Source organism: Phodopus roborovskii, unplaced genomic scaffold, assembly GCF_943737965.1.
Source record: "Phodopus roborovskii unplaced genomic scaffold, PHOROB, whole genome shotgun sequence".
NCBI classification, from domain to species: Eukaryota; Metazoa; Chordata; class Mammalia; order Rodentia; family Cricetidae; genus Phodopus; species Phodopus roborovskii.
Window position 1 is genome coordinate 1 of NW_026125463.1, and position 20,423 is coordinate 20,423.

The 20,423-nt window shown below is 38.2% G+C and overlaps 1 protein-coding gene across 1 annotated transcript in view; it reads left to right on the plus strand.

Moving 5' to 3' along the window:
* Positions 1–1,714: 1,714 nt before the first annotated feature.
* The window catches only part of LOC127215513 (A-kinase anchor protein 13-like), a 63,994-nt gene continuing 45,285 nt past the window's right edge, over positions 1,715–20,423 (plus strand). Inside the window, 4 exon segments of the mRNA XM_051175928.1 lie at positions 1,715–1,823; positions 11,346–11,388; positions 12,970–13,007; positions 13,010–13,101. Coding sequence (XP_051031885.1) covers positions 1,715–1,823; positions 11,346–11,388; positions 12,970–13,007; positions 13,010–13,101 — 282 coding nt within the window.

Below are 20,423 nucleotides of genomic sequence, written 5' to 3' on the forward strand. Positions count from 1 at the left end.
ACCAGACATGACCGTGGTGCACAATACATACATTCAGAAAAAAATAGGTAAATATAAAAAATATTATTTTGAAAAGAACACATTAATCTATACAGATTTAAATATTCCCTCACCACCAATGTTTGGGATTGTAAAAATTCAGGACAATAAAGCTTCCTTTATCTATATTCTTCTACTAGCTTGTTGTAAATTGAGTTTTTTAAAGTGCATTGCATGTCATTATTACATCTACCAATTTGAAAGTCCATGCCCCAACGTTTATTTCTAGGAGAAAACATGTTCTTTGTCTCAACCATACTATTTAAGAAATGCCTGTTGATTCCCTTCCTTAGCTGTAAGAGCTACAAGCCCCTATAAGTGAGTTGTCCGATGCCATGTAACATTAAGCTGCATTCCAAACTCGGTCTTGGTGACTGTTAGTCTTATTACTTCTTTCCATGACCTAGAAGTAGACAGGTTTTAATAAGACTGTTTTAATTTTCTTAATACTGTTTGCGTGCCCTTTTCTAGAGGAATAATTTCCAGAAACTTGACAAATGACCATTGTCTTTTGGAGTAAATGATACTAATTACCACTGTTCTCTTTCCGATTTAATCTTTATAGATAAAATCAACATTTCTAGATAAACATCAGCATTGTTGTGCTGTGCTATACCATACTCTGCTCTGCTCTGCTTTGCTATTCAGTCTTCCTAGAACTTTCATCTTGCCTTTAGTTTTCTCTTGTGCACAGCCTCAGTGTGGGTGTTGTGCTGCGTGTATCTCTCTGATCTAGACAAGTTGCCTGCAGCCAACTTCCTCTTGAAAGTCTCTGCTATTCGCTGAGGTCATTTTTCAGGCCTCCCAGTTGTATCTGAAACATAGCAACTGTTTGTCTCAGATTCCATGGTTACAGATGAAACAAACTCTAAATAATCAGAAGTCATCTTTGGCCCAAATGAGTGTGAATGCATGCTAGCAGTAGATGTTCAGTGTCTCTCTTTCAACTCGAATGAGTCATGAAGAGGCAGATTTCATCTTGTGAGACGATTAGAATGAGTTGTCTCCCAAAGAGGCCTGAGTCCCTTATCACCAGGCACCATGATTCCTTCAGGGGTGTTAAAAGGAGCTTCTGCTTTTGCTTGGGACTACACAGCTTTTAAAATGCTGTGGATTTAAATTACTTATAACACTGCCCAGGAAGTTAAGTTACTAAATTGCAGTCACCCTGGGTTCGTGTGGAATCAAAAGAGAGGAAGTGAAAAAGATTTAGCTCGCTTCCCAAATGCATGGTTGTTTTCTAATGCTCTTGAAATCCTTCTACTCCACATCCCAGTTTCCAACTCCTTATAATCAGAGTAGCAGCATATCATACTGTATGTCTGTGAAGATATTTTGATTTTTTTTTAAAGGAGCAATATACTACAGTATTTGACTTCCGGTGAAGTTACCAGATTGTGTGCCCAGCAAATACCTACTGATCACGTACTCAATATAAAACATTGTTAGATGCTCTGAGGATTGTAAAACCACTGTGAATGATGAATACACTCACCAGTTTCAGGTGGGAAAAAAAAAAAAAAAAAGCAGGCATAGGAAAGCTGAGTAACTGTTTAGTGGCAGAAGCAGACTGGATTTCAAGTCTCCCTCACCAGGTTGGGTCAAGTGTAAATTCTGCACATGTCTAAATATATTGAACATGTACTTAGAACTCATTCCTTTTTTTTTTTCATAGATGTGTCACAGGTCTAAACAACAGGGATTTAATTACTGTACATCAGCCATTTCTTCTCCATTGACAAAATCCATCTCATTAATGACTATTAGTCATCCTGGATTGGACAGTGAGTATACCACTTTTTAAAAATAAATATATCTTAACCACTTTTCCTAAACTTTTTACTTTAGGATCTTATTAACTTCGCAGATTTTGTCTGCTTCTTCTTTTGACTAAGTGGCTTCACAGAAACGCTAATGTAGAGATCAGCGGCCAGCTCTTCCTTTGGCTAACACAGAAACCTCTTTGGTACATATATTGCATTTGTTATATTGTGGAGTGTAAATATGATAACATTTTTTAAAAGGGCTTCAGAAGTAATTTCAGACTTGAAAAATTATGGATAAAAATGATTCTCACTAGAAAAATACATGGCAAGAAAAATCCCTGGCTAAAATAGTGTAAAGAAGCCAGATGGTAGTGGCCTGTTACACCCTGTCCCAGCACATTAGAAGGCAGAGGCAATCAGATCTCTGAGTTCAAGGCCACCCTGGTCTACAGAGTGAGTTACAGGACAGTGAGAGCTATCCAGAGGAACCCTGATTCTAAAAAACAAAACAAACAAACAAAAAACTTGGTATAAGAGAATTTATGTATTTCTTCCTCCAACCCCCAAATGTTAACTATAAAATTCCTTATTTTTCCATGATACTCCTTTCTTTATCACTCCTCTTCAGAGTAGATTCTTTTCTTTTCTTTTGATTTTCAAGACAGGGTTTCTCTGTAGCTTTGGAGCCTGTTCAATTTGTAAGACCAGGCTGGCCTTCCTGAGATCTGCCTGCACCTCTGCCTCCCGGATGCTGGGATTACAGTCATAACCACCACCACCCCAGAGATACTAGGTTTCTTTACCTCTAAATAATTTAGTAAGTTAAAAAAAAATATACTCTTTCCTGTGGTAATATAATTTTCTGAGTCAGGAAGTTAATCATGATTAATTGACCTAATGTAGACACATTCCATTTTTCTCACCTTTTTCCTGGGACAGATGTTGAAATGAGTGTTATTGTCACAGTAGGCTCCTTTAAAATATAGAAATATTTCTCAAGTGATCTTGTCCCTGCTAAGCTTGAGAGAGGGCAATCTAGTCTGCACACTCAGAAATGTCAAGCTCAGCCAGACAGAGCTGATGGACATTTGTGCCCCAGAAAGTACCAGAGGATGTAGTCTGAAAGTTGACTGTAAAACTGCAGTTGTAGATTAATTGGCTGTCAAGAGTATATTGACAGTTGGACTCTTGCGCACAGGTCATTTGTGAAGAAAAATGCTTACAAACATATTTTAATTATATAATGTTTGTCACCGATTTATTCCTTAAGGAAACTCCTTTTATTATTAGATTTGTTTATATTGTGTGTGTGTGGGTGTTTTGCTTATATCTGTGTCTATTATCACATATGTGCTGTACCCACAGAGTCCAGAAGAGGGCACTGACTAAAGTTACACATAGTTGTGAGTTGCCATATGGGTGCTGGAAATCAAACCCAGGTCCTCTGGAAAAACTAGCCATTGCTCTTAACCACTGAGCCATCTGTTTAGATCAAAGAACCTCTTTTAAAATTTATTTTCCAAGAGTAATTAGAGTATGAGATCATGATGCAAAAGTTAGATCTAAAAGGGAGTAATATACATGTTCTTCACTATATAGCCAGGTCTTCTGAAGACTAAGCACAGCTCCTGCTGTTTGTGGTATTTTTTCAGTGTCCTCTTAAAATTTCATTCAAAAGAACTGGAAACTAATATAGCTGTCCTTCACTAATGAGCAGTTTTGTCTTGTATCTTGGCTAACTGGAGGTGTAAGCTGGAATATTTCACAGTAGAATGATGGCATAAAAGGGTAATTATTTTGCTCTATAATCATGAGTACCTGTGTTTGGATTTGGTGCCTACATAGCAAGCTAGGCATGCTCTCCTGCTTTCCTATGAGCCCAGCATGCTTAGGAGCGGAGGCAAGAAGACTACTGGAGCATGCTCCTTCCAACCTAGCTAAGTAACATGAGCTCCGGGTTCAAGGAGGCCTTGACTCTCTCTTGTGTTTTCCTATGTACCCACCTGAACATAAATATACACACACATGCGTTTTATTTTAAGGGAAGTTGGGCCTGCTGTTCATTAGGTTCAGTTCTTGGTGAGCATGCATGAGACCCTCCACACCTCCTAAGTTCTAGGATTATGGGCAAATATCGTCACACTCAGTTTACAGTCAAATTTTCTTGAGACAGTTTAACTTATGTTTTATGTAAGCACATATAATGGCCGAATGACTACTTGTTACAGAAACCCTTTACCTTCAGTTCAACTTCAGCAGTTAAGTAAGGATAATGTACTCTAGTTTTAATGTGAACTAAAATCATTAGTGTACTTCCCTGCTGTACAATGAGCATGGAGTTATGCAATTCACAATGACCCAAAATAATGCCAAGGTCTCTTTTTCCCTAACTTTAAGCAGTTTTAGAAGCAAGGGCATCACTTTGGAAAAGAACCTCAAATTGTTAAAAATCGTATTCCTGATATCACACAGACAAACAGCAAAAGTAACTCAGCAAGGCAGTTTACTTTTATAAAAGAGAATAGATAGAGACCTTTCCTGGGCAAGCCAGTACATGGGGCCAAAAAGTTCATTTCACCCCATTGGTGAGAACTCACCTTATAATCTGATGCGGTTGGTGTAGCTTTCATATATGTATTGGCCATTTCTTCACATTTGATTTAGGGCCTTATGGTTCCCAAAAAGCCCAATAAAGGGAAAAGTTCATGTATCCAATTTTCAGTCCAACCCTTACTGTACATCAAACTAGACAATGGCAGAAAAGGACACACTTACTGGTAGTTTCTCTCTTGACTATAGTTACTATTTACAAACACAAGAACAAGTTGAATATAATAGAAAATAGTAAATGAAGCAACCAAAGTAAACACTCATTATTCTAGAAGTATCAGACCTCAGGAGAAAATTTAGACCAAAAGAAACTAGAAAAGCAGTAGAATCGGCTGATTAGAGACTCGACCAGCCTCAATGGAAATAATGTTGGGAAGCAAAACATTACAGGTCAAATAAGAAGGTTTCTTGAGGTTTGCAATGCAGCTGTTTCAGAATAGTGATCTCAGGAGAGAAGTTATCAGTTCAAAGAAGCCCAAATGGGGCGTGCTTTAAGGATCTAGTGGTGGCTCCCAACTTTGTACCTTGAGTAGAGATGTTAGATATGACTTGGCTGGTAAAGGACTAGAGGAAGAGCAAGATAGCAGGAAAAGACATATTCCCTTTTATATTTGTTGGGTTTCAGCTGCTTGTGGAGTGTCCCCACACACACAAGTGAGCAAGGAGATGAGTGAGTCTGATCCTGAAAGAGCCCTACCTTGAAGTAGAGCTTGAAGAGAGAAAGGAAACCCTAGTATATTATGTACATGGTAGAGGTAGGAGTGAAGTAGGAAATTTGGGATGAGTGAGAAGAGGAGTAAATACTGAACCCTGAGCAGCATCACTGTTGGATGTCTGTACACTGTAAAGAAAAACACAAGGTGTGAATATGACTATTAACAACAGTTTGCTTGTTTTCCAATCTAACAAGTACATATATTTAGGTGATTTGTTAAACAGCATTACAGTTTTTCATGTTCAGAAATGAATATATAAATAAAATACATTGTTAACCAGGCAGTGGTGACACACAACATTAATCTCAGCACTTGGGAGGCAGAGTCAGGTCTGAGTTGGAGGCCAGCCTGGTCTACAGAGCAAGTTCCAAGACAGCCAGGACTACACAGGGAAACCCTGTCTCGGGAAGGAAGGGGAGAGAGAGGAGGAAAGGAGGGAAGGAAGGAAGGAAGGAAGAGATCCTGAAGGCCATCAACATTATCCTGTTTCCACATAGGTTGGAAGTACTTTTTTCTTTGTCCTGGCATAACTTTTGCATGCTCTAATGTCTTTCTGTTATCCTACTTCTCAGCTCAGCAGCAGTTGAAGCCATCAAGGTGGATCTCCTTTTCCCTCAGTGTTTCTCCACTCCTCCTTAAATCTAAAACTCTCTTTTCTTTTGGCTCCTCTTATTCCAGTGATGAGGAGGAGGAGTTGCATAGTAAGTAAGCTGACTTGGTGTCTAGTTGTTCTCCAAAGTCTGGCTAGTTTTTAAATGTTATAGGCTTGCTACTAAAAGAATTAAATCATTTGAGGGCTTTTCTCTCCTTGTGTGCTGTCGCTTGACTTGCATGCCTTTGCAAATCAATTTTGCTGAAACCAGGTTTTTGTTGTACTTATAACTACTAACGCTGATTGTTTCGGTGGCCTCCTGGTTCCAGCACAGGTGTCTTTCCAGAATACACTCTCAAATGTGAGGGTATAGTCTCACCCCACTTCTGCCCTTTGTAATACTGAGTGCTAGTTTTACAAAACTTCCTGCTTGATACCTCAGTTTGAATTTCAATTATCCACTTTTCTCTATCTTAGGTTCTCTTTCAATCTTTTCATATAATTGAAAAACAAAGCTATGAGATTAGATCCCATAGATTAGGAAATGGAAGTTACATATCTTTTTTTTCAACTTTTGGTTTTGTAAAAGTCTATCTTATGCCACACTCCTCAGGGAGTTACAGGCTTCAAATTAATAAGTTCATAGTAACACTGGTATGAACATTTTTGAGAAATCAATTTTAGTAAACTTGAAATGCAACTGAGTTTTCTTCTATTAGAAGACCTTGACTCCAATTTTGAAGGGCTTCTAGGATACTCTGGAACTTACATTTTTTTTTTAAATGGGAAAACTATTTCTATCATAAAGTAATGAGTGGTTGTGTTAGAACTAATATTATGAGTGCCTAACATTTATTCTACTTGCTGATCTGAAGTAGCAACAATGTATAAAAATTATTGTGGCCACGCTTTGTGTGTCTTTTTAAGGAAAATGTCTTTGGCAGAGAGATATGGTTTAGTTTTAAATGGTAGCCGCATTGGTGTTAAGTGTATTTTGCTATTAAAAGATACTTCACAAAGAAACAATGAGATATTCACATTTTATTCCTTGTACTGGTTAGAAAGGTGCAAAACATTCACCTCAACTTTGTGTTCAGAAGTTCTCAAATCTCTTTGGTCCGAAAGTTGGTAGTACTATAGCAAATAGTCAGGTTATAATAACAAACTGAAACCTCAGTAGAACTTCATTATCACTAGAAACAAACTGTAATGATCTTACTGTAATCTTAAAAATACAGAAGCAGTGGGGTGTTTTGAATGCAGTGTCTAGCATTTCTTAAACCACCAGTCAGATTAATGGGGAGAGAGTAGTGTAACACATTGAGAAGCTCAGTTAAGCTTTAAGATACTTATTAACACATTGTGATGTCCCAAAGCAGTACTTGATATGCTATACTTCCCAATTTTTTAAATTAGGAAACCATAATAATGCATAAAACCATCTATGCTCCATGAGACTCTTGTTCTATAGAACACATTTTGTTGTTCAATGATTTCAGCCCCAAATCCTTAGACTTATAGTCGACCTATATATTATTTTGTGTCTTAAAATAAAAATCTGGTTGAAACGTTATTTATCTGCAATAATATTTAATGGGTTAATGACAGGTTTATTTTCTTCTGTTTATAGTTTTGTCATGGAAATGGCCCATGTTATTGCATACTTTTAAAAGTCTCCTCACTTCAGGAATTTCAGAGGCACTCATTTTGGTGGCAGTGGTAAATGAATCCATTTTTTTTTCCAGAACCACATGTAAAAAGTCATAGTAACTGAAATAAATTCTTTTCCAGCAATAAAACCATTGGGAACTCTTAGAGGTGGTGCCATAGATTTTCTTGATACCTAATCATAGGTATTTAGTTTTCATCTGTTTCACAGAATCAACTAGTATTTTTGTTTTGTCTTTCTTTCTCCCCCCACCCCCGCTTGGCCAAGTTTTTTGTTGGGTATTTTTCTGCAATAAGAATTTGACTTTTACTTTGTATAGTTTACTAGAGTTTGAATTTAGTGACTTGTTTAAATGTACCGTGAAGTCTTGGCAGTCTGGGAGAACTAAATACTTATTTCATTGAGGCTACTGGGTGGGAAAAATTACAAGCCATTGTTTCAATCCATCTCTTGTTTAAAGTTAACTAAGATATCTAGGTTGAAATGTTTATAGTTTCACAACTAGATTCTGCAGAATTGGACATCAGATCCTTTTTTCCCAAGCAATTGTTATCAAATACTGTAAATATAATAGAAGAAACTTATCTTGGTTAGGGCTTCTGTTGCTGTGAAGAGACACCATGGCAACTCTTATAAAGGAAAATATTTAATTGGGTGACTTATAGTTTCAGTGATTTAGTTCATTATCATCATGGTAGGACATGTTGGTGTACAGGCAGACATGGTGCTGGAGAAGGAGGTAAGAGTCCTACATTCGATCCACAGGCAACAGGGAAGTGAACTGACTAGGCCTAGCTTGAGCATAGGAGACCTCAAAGCCTGCCCCCACAGTGACATATTTCCTCTAGCAAGGCCACACCTACTTCAACAAGGCCAAACCTCCTAATAGTGCCACTCCCTATAAGGTTATGGAGGTCAGTTTCATTCAAACTATCATGTTCCACTCCCTGGCTTGTGGGCAAGCTTGTAACCATATCATAATGCAAAAATGCATTTAGTCCACTTTAAAAGTCCCCATAGTCTGTCACAGTCTCAACATTTAAAAGCCCAACATTCAAAGTCCTCTGAGAATCCTGGAGTCTCTTTAACTCTAATCCCTTTTAAAATTAAAAGCAGATCACATACTTCTGACATTTAGTGGTACAGGTTATACATTCCACAACATAGGGTATGGAACATAGTGAGGAAACACTGGACTAAAGCAAAACCAAAGACTAGCTGGGCAAACTCCAAACTCTGCATCTCCATGTCTGATGTCATAATGTTCTTCAGATCTCCAACTCCTTTCAGCTTTGTTGACTGCAACACACTTCTTTTCTGTTAGGAGCATTCCTTGGCAGGTAGCCCACAACTCTGGCATCTTTAACAAGTTGGAGTCTCCAAGGCAATTCAGGCTTCTCCTTCACAGCTTCACAGGGACACCCCTGACACATGCCTGTCCTCAACAGTTTTCCTTAGTCATGGAGGAATATTCCATAATGCCTTTCTTCTGTCTTTGATGTTAAAATAGAACCACATGGCCAAAACTTCCAAGTTCTGCTGCTTACTGGGGCTGGAACATGGCCCCTTTGTTCAATTACCTCTTCATCATCTTTCTGTTTTCAGTAATTTCTTTCACTGCCTAATCCTGTCACAAAATTAGATCTGTTTTGTGATCTGGCTTTAACTCAGAAGTATTTCAATTACATCTTCATCAACTTTCTGTTTTTGATGATTTCCTTCACTGCCTAAGCTTAGCTGTTCTCAAACTTGCTCTGTAGACCAGGTTGTCCTCAAAGTCAGAGATCCACCAACCTCTGCTTTGCCAATGCTAGGATTAAAGGTGTGTACCACCACACCTGGCTCTAAGCTGTTCTGTAACTCTTTTTTATAAATTGGAAACTTATCTGAGTGGGATCTTGCCATGGTGTCACCACTCCCATATTCCATTTCTTAATCTGTTTATCTCCTTGAACACAGGACTTAGTTCCATTCCACTTCCTAGAGCTCTTTTTCTCCTCAAATTGTACATTTTGTATTTTTCCTTACTCAACTTGCTACTTTTCATTATAAGCATATATAAGCATGAACACTAGTAACCACACAGCAGAGTCTATACTAGGCTTGTTTTGAAATTTCCTCTGACAATGAAATTAACCTGAATCTTTCCACTTTAGCCTCAGGCAAACGCTTAAGACAAGGGCAAAAAGCAAAATATCACAAGAACAATTTCTAGGCCACGTTTACTGCCTCTGAAACCTCCTGAGCCAGCCCCCTCTCACCCATCCCCTCACCTACCCCCCACCCCCAGTTTATGAAATCACGTTCATGCTGTCTTTTCATGCTCCTAAGAGGGCCCAATAAGCATTACTTGTGTCCAATTGGTTTTCTAATCCACAGTCCCAAGGTTCATACTCCTTCAAACGACAACGTAGTTCAGGCCTGTCAGAGCAACACCACAGTCCCTGATACTAAATACTGTCTTAATTATGGTTTCTACTGCTGTGAAGAGACATCATAACCACAGCAACTATTACAAAAGAAAACATTCAATTGAGTGGCTTACAATTTTAGAGGTTTAGTTCATTATCGTAATGGCAGGACATGGTGGTGTATAAGCAGACATAGTGCTGGAGAAAAAACTGAGATTCCTACATTTTGATCCACAGGCAACAGGAAGTGAACTGAACTAAGCCTAGCTTGAGCATAGGAGACCTCAGAGTCCACCCCCACAGTGACACATTTCCTCCAACAAGGCCACACCTCCTATAACGCCACTTCTTATAAGTTTTTGAGGTCCAATTATACTCAAACTACCACAAACCCCAAGTTGCCAAGTGCAGGGAAAACAGAAGTTTAAAGATTCCTTTAATGTTTTGTTTACTTTAGTCCTACCAGTTGAATATTAAGATGCTCAATATAGTAACAACAATTACAATATCAACTGTAATTTTATATTTAAAATGTAGAACAGATTTGAGGTTAAAAGAATTCAAAATGCCAATAATGTCATTGTGGAGCATCTTCAAATCTCTCAGATCAAGTTTTACTCATAATAACCTCAGAGGCTCTCAAAAGTGACCTTACAGAAGAAAGTGTGTATGTTTTCACCACATGATAACAGTAGTTAATTATATAGTAATTAGGTGTCGGCTATTATACTAAAAGTTAAAAGCCATTCACCTTTTAACTTTGCTCACTTCTAAATTCCCAATAGTAGTTCAAATCATTCTTATTTTAAATTTCTTATTTATTCCTTTATTTAGCCATAGAGAAATAATTCTGCTGTTCACTTTTTCCATTTACTCCCTGCTACCTCACTTAGCCTTGGAATTTTCATAGTTGGGTTCCATTTCTCTTAAGGGAGGAGAAAGAAGGCACCCACCCCAATCGTTTTATCACTGGCAACTTGAAAGACGTAACAGTCTGGTTCCCCTCATTTCACAGTTGAGGAGCTGATCTGGAGAAGTCTTTCCAAACCAGAGGTGGTGCCAGGGCTTTTTGAGGCAGCACTCTGCTCCATGCCCAGGAAAATATCAGACAATAATAGATTACTCAGATGGAAATATTTACAAATGGGATCAAAAGTAGAAGCTGTACCATTTACTTTTTTCTTTTATATTCTTTGATAACATCTCAGAAGGATGGCCTATGGGAACTGAGTATTCATTAAAAACAGAAGCTAAATGTGCTTCACCTGTATTTAAGCATAAAAACTAGTATTTTCAGTTACTTGGATCCTGGATTATATTTGCTTTCTTCATGAAAAATTCACTCTCTTGCCTCCTGTTTCCATTCTAATTTGAAAGCTTCCAGTTTAATTTCTCCTTCTCCTAAACTTTTTAAGGAAGAGGTACCATGCACTGACTTTCAAAGACTTTGTGCTTTTTATCTGAGAATCTTTAGGTGGTTTATCTGTCATCAGGACAAGATCCTTGTGTGCTAATGTTACCTCTACTGTTTTTGTTTTCTAGATTCACGGCCCTTCCACAGTACCAGTGCTAACCTGACTGAGAGGTAGGATGCATTTATTTTCTTACTCCTTTTCCCAAAATGAAATGAAGACAATACTAGCTATCGTGCCACATTTAATTTGAATATCCTAAGTTCTTTGAGCTCACCCAGGTTCTGACTTCCTTGACTGGCAAGTTTGAAATAATTAGAAAGTAGTGTTTTCATAATGAAGGCTTTGTCTTCAGTCACCTCTCTTACTCTTTATTTTGTGTGTATGGTAAAGATGGTTATTTGCTTTTATTCACATAAAATATACTTATTTGACAATATACACTTAAGTTACTTGGCTTATGGGAATTTTTTAGTTTTTGAATAAATATAATATTTTGCTTCATAATACATACAGGCATGTGTGTGTATGTGCGTGCGTTCACGTATGCTACATATGTGAATTACACAGTCAGTGTTGCTATCTTCTTAACCTTTAAAGCTGAGGGTTGGTGATGTATGTAGTTCAATGGTTGTGCTTAGTTAGCATATATGAGACTCTGGTTTCTATCCCCATTCCAAAAAAGGAAAGCTGCATGTAGTATATACCTCTGTCCATGTAGAATTGAGGTTTTCTTTTCTCTCCTCTCCCCATCTCTTTGCTTTCTAATACTGGGAGCAAACCCCGGGATTTGTGCATGCTAAGAAAGCGGTCTACCACTGAGATTCATTCCAGCTGGACTTGACAACATGCACAGATTCCTGTCATTTCTGTTTCCCTGTGTATGTTTATGAAGTTAAACCTTGTGATTCAGTGTCATTAGATTTCTGATGATTTTAAGTTGCCCTCCTTCTCACAAAGACTTCAGTTATGATTGTGACCTTGAGTCCTTCCAGTGATTGTTTCTCTTCATGCTGCTTTCACATGGTCATCTTTCTTTCTCTAGAGCAGTTGCTTTTATGCCATTCCTGTTTTCTCTTAAAAAAAAAAAAAAATGAACTTCTTTGTTTTATAACTATCACATATATGTAAATATGGCTGTTAAGAGGGTCCTCTTGTGATTCTACTTACAAATGCGCTCTCAGAGGCTAACACTACTGCCCTGTGGAATGGTGTGAAGATGAATGGCTGTTGTAAAATAGACAAGCAAAATAATTAGATGGAGTCTTTATCCTTATAATGTATTTATAAGTATACTTTAAGGAAATGCGACCATTATAAATTTCCTAAAATCAGAATCTGTCCAGATTAGATGCACTTAAATTTCATATAGACTTTTTGAACAAGTAAATCAGTAAATTTGGATCTCTAGGAATCTCTGTAACAAATCTGTCTACAGTCAGCCTGAAATATGCTTATTCTTCACTCCAAAATTGTATATTGCTTCCTGGACCAGTCTGTAGTTCGTTGATAGGCCTAAAGACTACAAGAGATGTCCTGACCTAAAATTTGTTTTGCCATCTTTCTCAGCACACACCCTGCCATTCATTCCACTGTGTGCGAAGAAGTTGGTATATCCAATGCTATTTTATGCTCAGTTCCATATTTGCTTTTATAGTATATGAGACCATTCAGTAGCCTATGCCTGCTTCTTGCTCAGCCCACTGTTTAACTTTTCTAGTCACGAAAAACATCATCTTTTTGTTTTCATCCAGTATAACAGAAGAAAACTATAACTTCCTGCCACCGAGCCCCTCAAAAAGGATTTTGAAGGGAAGAGTGGGACAAAAGTTAGTCGCACCTTCAGCTACATCAGGAATAAAATGTCCAGCAGCAAGAAGAGCAAAGTAAGTATCTCCTGGGCATTCTCTGTGTGACCACCTCAGTCAGTCACCACTGCATATAAGCAACAGGAACAAATGGGAATAATTTCAGAGGTACTTTGAAACAGTCTCATGCCTGGAGAAAAGTAACAATGCAAGCAGCAGCTAGTAATGCTGCCACTGTTTTACCACACACCAAATGTTGCCCATGCATCAATCAACTCACTGTACCCTTTCACGAGCCCTGCTGGTGCTGGTCTTACCCCTTCTTTAAGGACTGCCTGTTTAATGCGGGGAAGAGGTTCAACCCCAACCCCCTCTAGCCCCTCGTCCCATACATTGAACCTCAGTGCAGAAATGATTAAATCAGGTTTAAAATCCAGTGGAAGGACTTTAGGCTGAGATCAAAGCATAAATGAAAAGTATATAACAGATATATAGGAAAGAAAATTATGCTTCAGAAAATTACAAGAACGTTTAAGACCTACTTAGATCTGTTTCTATTTAGGAAGATTTGTGGTGTATCCTCTTTAATAATTAAGAAGCTAAATTAAGATACTTAAATTTGGGTTGGAGAGATAGTTCAGGAGTTTAAGAGCACTTACTGACAGCTCTTCCAGAGGACCAGAACTCAATTCCCAGCCCCCTCATAGTGGCTCCAGTGACATCTAAACTCAGTTTCCCCAATACAGTTGTTGCTTATTCATCACAGGATTCTATAAACTAAGAAATAAATCTATAGTAACCCCACATATTCTCAATATTTTGATTTGTGTGTTTTTAATGTCTTTTGTTTTCAAGACAGGGTCTCACTGTATAGTACTGGCTGTCTGGAACTCACTCTGTAGACCAGGCTATGCTCCCAGAGATCAGCTTGCCTCTGCCTCCCCAGTGCTGGGGTTAAAGTCGTGTGCCACCACCACCTGACTGTGATATGTCTTAAAAAGAAAGAAGTTAACTTTTTTATACTGACTCCTGATCTCAAACCAAAACTATTTTCATTTCAAACAAGTGAGGGAAACACTACCCCACCACGTTGCACTGTTTACTTACCTATAATCATCTATCTACATGTGTAAAGAAATAAGCAATCAAAGGACCTCTTGAAATGAATCACTGAAACATATCTCTGTACATTGCATATATAAGTATATGCACATAAGCACACATGTGTATACATATATACTGAACTCAACAGCATTCATCTAAAAATATACCCTCTTCATAGCAACTACACACCCCGTGTCCAGCAGTAGTTGGCCAACCCAAAATGAACGCCATGGTATTTTTATTTCATTTGCTTTGTTTTGGCTTTTTTGTTGTTGTTTTTGTTTTTGTTTTGTTTTGTTTTTGTCTTACTGTTCTTTTGCTTATTTGTTTTGATGTTTCATTTTTGTGCTTTTGCAGGATTTCTTGATGTTTTGGGGGTTTTTTTGGGTTTGGAATTTTTTTTTTAAGAAAGAGAAGAAAAGAATATACAGTTGGGGAAGTAGAGTAATGGGGGAGATCTGGGAGGAAAACATGATCAAAAAACATTTAATTTTTTTCAATTAAAAAAATGCCCTTTTTTCTCTAACTAAGCCTTCAAGCACTCAGTTATGTGAGCGGATAGAAATACAGCCAATTGATGTTACTAGCTGAATTAGCTTTCTATTACTGTAACAAATTACCTGATAAAATCAGCTCTGAGGAAGAGAGATTTACCTTGACTTCAGAGCTGTCAGCCTGTGTTCACCTAGATGGTGAGTACCTCACAGTCAGAGTGTCTGCAGGAGGAGAAGCAAAGAGTGAGTCAGGAGCCATGCTCCTAACCCCCTTCAAAGGCACACACCTCAGTAAGTCCCTTCTAGTAGGCCCTTTCCTCCTGTGTGTCCTACCATCTGCACACAGTGTCACCGTGTAGGGAGCAAGTGCCTTTGGGGTACATTTACTATCTGAGCTGTGACACCATGGCCTAAAAAATAGTACAAAGGTTTGGTCCTTTCTTTTAGGGATTTTTTCCCCCATAAAACCCTTATACCAAAATCTGCTTTTTCACCATTTTTCTTACCAAGTGCAAAATGAAGACACAGTCTAGTAAATAATTTCTAGCCTAATTATGTGTTTAAGTATTGGCTTCATTCTTATGCTTGTTTTAGAGCTAAAATATATAGGATGTGATACAACCCAGTATCCCACATACTGGCAAGAACAGAACCTACATGTTTTGTTTAGCTTGATTGATTGATTGATTGATTGATTGATTGATTGATTGATTGATTGATTGATTGGTCAGTAGTCGCCGTGAACAAAAAGAAAACCCCCCTGGGAAAATTAATATAAACTAGCCACATATTGTTAAATGGCCTCTGTGCTCAGTGGTCTGTAGTGCTCAGTCTTAACCTGGAAAATGTTGTGGTCTGGTTTGATTGAATTTCAAGATATTTTTTTTTTTTGTTTTTGTTTTGGTTTTGGTTTGTTTTTGTTTTGCTTTTAAACTGTGGAGTCTTACCCAAACACATACACACATAATTGTAAGACCAGCAAGTGAGTGGAGATTCTCTTCGACCCACCACCTCTCCAATGGCATGGCTTTTGAATCCACATGGTGAACATGACACGGAGTTTGCTGAGGGGGTAATACAGGGGTAATACAGACAGCAAAAAAGATAATGTGGGTCCATACTCAGAAACGGGAACTTGACCTTTAAAACGGAATCTCACCCCAACTTCCATACTCCACAAACCTGAATAAAATGTGTCTCAAGTAATAAGGCTGGATAGCACTCGGGCAGGGCTACCTATGGTCTGGCTCCCCACACATGTTGCCTGTCATTGTGTGCCTTCTCTTCAGCCACATCTCTCACTTAAGTAGCTTCTTTTTCCTTTTTCTTTAATATGTTTCTACTTCCAAGTACTAGCATTAGGTATGAGGGAGGTGATGAGATGGGACAGGAACAAAAAGCTATCTATGTTAGCGTCAGTCTGTTATCACTGTCAAAGAACCAGTTGACCTCTTGCCTCCACTACTCTCCTTAGGCAAAATGACCAACACTCTTTTGCAATTGGCCTGGTTCCCCTTTTCAGACTTGGCTTCAAAATTTGATCGTTGGGGGCTATACTGTCATCCAGCAGTGGGAAACTCCAAAAATTGTAAATACATAATTCCTCAGATTGTAGTACTATTCCTTTTAGCAGTTGTTTACAAGTGCTCCAATGGCCAGATATATTAATATGTCGTCCTTCTAGTTAGTGGTTGCAGGCTAACTTTTAAATAAGACCGTTATACAAGCTGTGAACACTGTCACTTTGTCAATATAGGCAGATGTAATGAGAAAAAAAATAGTCATATGTCCAATCCAATGCACAAATAAATGAGTATCGATCTACTGTTTTTCCTGTTGAATGCTTCACATGTTATTTAAAAAGGGAAGTGAAACCATAGATATTAACACTAATTTTCCTATAAAAACGATGAGCTTTCACTTCTTTTTAACCTGTTTAGGGTCCTTTTTTTTTTTTTTTTTTTTCTTCTCAGTGCCGGGAATTGAATACCGGGCCTTGCACATCTTAGGGCCAGTACTATAACCACTGAAGTGTTTACAAGTGCTGAGAATTTATTAATATGTGTTAATGAGAGTGCCTAATTTTCCTTGTTTTATTCAGCCACTAACTAAACATATCTCCTTTTAAAGAAAAAAAAAAAAAAAGTAAGTACTTAATGAATATTATACCAAAATAATACATATAAATTGTGAGTATAGTTAGGAAAGTTTCTGTGTGAACATTGTATACGTATCTGTGAGAATACAGTTATAAACTTGTGTTTGTTTTTCCACATGTTAGCTGTGACTGCCAACAGTCTTCAGACACTCAGAGTAGCCAAAGTCAGCTATTAGACAGGGAATGGTCCACATTCTTAGACGATGTGTTGCCCAATAGTGACAGATTTTTATGGATGTAGTTTTTATTGTATAGGGGGTTTAGTTACCAATTCTGCATATGTACTTTTGACAGTCATCAGTAACTTGCACACGTTGCAAGATGTATATACTGAATGCTTTTTAGAAAGCTGGAAAGATCTAAACAGGAAGTACAAGAGGAAGATGGGCAGTTTCTCCTTTTGTTATACTGTTTTCTGCTTGGTAAATTGTGTTTGTTATACACATATCAAGTCCTTGCATACATAGTGCTCATCTTCATAAAGAGAGTGGTCTTTATGTTACTGATTATCTCTTTCTATCAGGCTCTTAATTTTACAAGGACAACTACAAGACACTGGAAATATTTTAGACCAATTCCTTGTATGACTCAATTTTTTTTCTGAGTAAAAAGGATTAGCTTCCTCCCCAGCTGATGTACTTTATTAACTTTATTATGAGACTTTCAGCCCCGGTCCTGGTGTCTGTGCCTGTGTGTGAAAGAACTGTATCCATCATCCTTTCCAAGACGCCTGATCATATTAGTTGTCCAGAACACCCTGACTTCTAAAAGGAGAGTTTTGGAAAATAAAAACCGATTTTCTTCTACAGCACCCTAGAGTCCTTGTGATCAGTTGCTTCTATTTCTAAATGCCATTAGATTCTTTTTCCACGGTACAATTAAAGCATGTTGGCAATTGTTAAATATAGACACATTAAATTTAAGAAAAGTAATCAGTCACCCATTTTACCATGGACGACTTTGCTAAAATAATTTTGTGTAAAGCTTTACTTTTTTATTAAGAGTTTGCTAGATAAGTGTGGCCTCTGTCCTTGCCAGATTTCCCATATTACATTATAAGTTCTGTCCATACATGTATCTGAAAGGTACTTCATTTTAATCTCACTTCCTGTGTTTTTTAGAGTGGGGTAGTTAGTTTTACCCACAGCATTTAAATAGTTAAGACTGTCTCAAGGAAGCAAGCAGTCTCAACCCTCCCCTCATGCGCTTTCTCAACCAGTTTCTGGCTTCCTCTTATGGTTTTGCTAATGGCAGCTCTGAGCTACTGAGCGGTCTGCCATACCGGCCATGAGCACCTCCCTCTGTGAAAGAGCATTTCCTGGCATGGGGGTCAGATCATGTCGGTAAAATGGGGTCGGCTTCCTGAAGTTCCTCTCATAACAGTGCGATTCACAGGACCAAAACATGGGCAGGTAAGAGCCCGGACTCTTCAAAGCACTGGACTAGAACAACAGGAGGCTGCAGTGCAGTTTGTTGTTTTGTTTTTGTCCTTGGAGGAAGTAGTCCGGATTACTGTAAGGGTAAGAAAATGGATTATTCAGATCTGAAGAACATTACAGTTCTTCAGACAATAATGCAGCTGCCATAGCAAGTTGTGTTATTGAACTTTAAAAAAAAAAAAAAAAAAGCATTGGAGCATGTTTTAACCTTCAGGCCAAAAAGAAAAAAAGAAAGAAAGAAGTCAGATGGTTTTAAAGTTAACATTTTATGCATGGAGAAATCTGCACAAAAAATATTAAAAGAGGTTATTTAGATATGTTCAACGTTTGGTAATTTGAGTCCTACACACTTTAGCAATTACTAATTTTTGTTCAGAAGAGTTTCCTGTTTTGTAAAGCGGTCGCCCCCCCCCCCCATCCTTTCTGTTGTTTATAGTTTTAAAATGCAGCATTTGGCACTTGGGTTTTTGTTATATGTATTCTGTTAAGGGAGAATTTCTCGTGTATCATAGATTTTACAAGTAACCCATTTTATCCATTGGGTGGGTTCTGAGCTTTAGCAAATTAGAAGATTTAGTTCCTATCTGGTTCTTATCATTGCTTTGTAACCCTTTGCAACTCAGGGAGCCTCAGCAACCCTTTACAGTAAATGTGGTTCGTGAGAGCTAAGCTTTAGTCATACAAAACTATACCAGGTCCAGTTTAACACTGGTGGTTCTGTGCTCTAACTGTCCCTGTCCCAAGAAAATACATATAAATTACTAATTTCAGTGTCTGGTACAAAGTAACTATTTATCATTTTAAGTGTCATTCATTATTCTCTCTTGTAAAATGGGAAGCGTGATAGCAGTCTTTCAAATGACTGACTCTATTTAGATAGCCCCTACAAGTGGCATTGCCATGATGTGTTTAATGGTCAGCATGGTCACTCACTTTGAGAAGCTCATTCTCAGGTATTTTTTTTTCCTAGATTGTAATCATAGTATAAAAGAGTAGGTAAAGATCACCTCAGGACTGGAGGTCTTCATGCTTTGTAAGGAAATTACTCTATTAATCTTGTTAGTCAGTTGAGCAGCTAGTGTAGTGGCCAGGCCTGCAATAAACATGAGGTGAATGTCAATTTCCTATTCCCTTTTACAGAGCTAAGAGGCAGCCGTAATGCAAGAAGAAAGCCTTGCAGTGAAAATCAAAGACAGTTCTCAGAAAGCCCCTGCTCTTCGAGCTGGAGACAAGGCCTGCTTTTCCTGTCTTGTTGGGCTTTAGGGCGAGCAGCTGAGCCTTGGGAATTCCCTGTCCCAGGTCCCCAGGCTTTTGAGAGGAAATGAGTGCTGTAGTGATCAGCTTGAGGACACAAAGAAGGTGGTTGGGGAAGGCTGCTGACAAGGCTGCTTGTCTTTTCTGTGCCTCGTATTTCCCATGCACCAGCATCTGTTCCACTGCTCTTGGGTTATTGTCTCCCTCCCGGCCGAAATCAGAATGTCCTTTCCTTCTCTACAAAAGATTGCAGTTGTGTTGAGTTAGAGTAATAAGCTGATGACACTCATTTTCAGTGAGATGTGAATAATTACTATAATGTATTAAATGTTATTAGTGTTGCTGGGCTTTAACAAAAACAGAACTGTAAAGTAGGTATCTATCCCATTTTGCAAATGCAAAGCCTGGGGCTCAGAGAAATAATTTGCTTATAGTCCTACCATTAGTAGAACTTAGAACTGACTTCATGCTTAACCTCTGTGCAGTTTTCAGCCTTCTTTGTCACAACTGAACACAACCAAAATTAATATCTGGTAACCTACTGAGTTCTAGTTAGTAAAAATACATATGTAGGGTTATTTCATAGTTGGGATTAGAGTAGGAAAGAAAATGTCATGGAGACCCATTATTCAGGGACATACATGTGGTTGTAAAAGGGAGAGAGGAGCTTAACAGAACTTTTTAGACTTTGTGACATTGTTTTTCTTCCTCAGACTGAACCATCCATCCTTCTGCTCCCTTTCTAAACTGACCTAAATTCAGTGCTTCCTATGTGTACTATGCCATGCCTTACTAAGAAAACCTTCCTGCTGTGGGCTCTGCCCTGTCTGTTAGTATAAACAGCCCCTGATGACTCAGAACTCCTAAGTCTTTCTAATGGGAGCTTGCATGATTGAAAATTAATAAAATGTTGCCCAGAGGATTGTTCCTCATTTCTGTCTGCAGTGGACA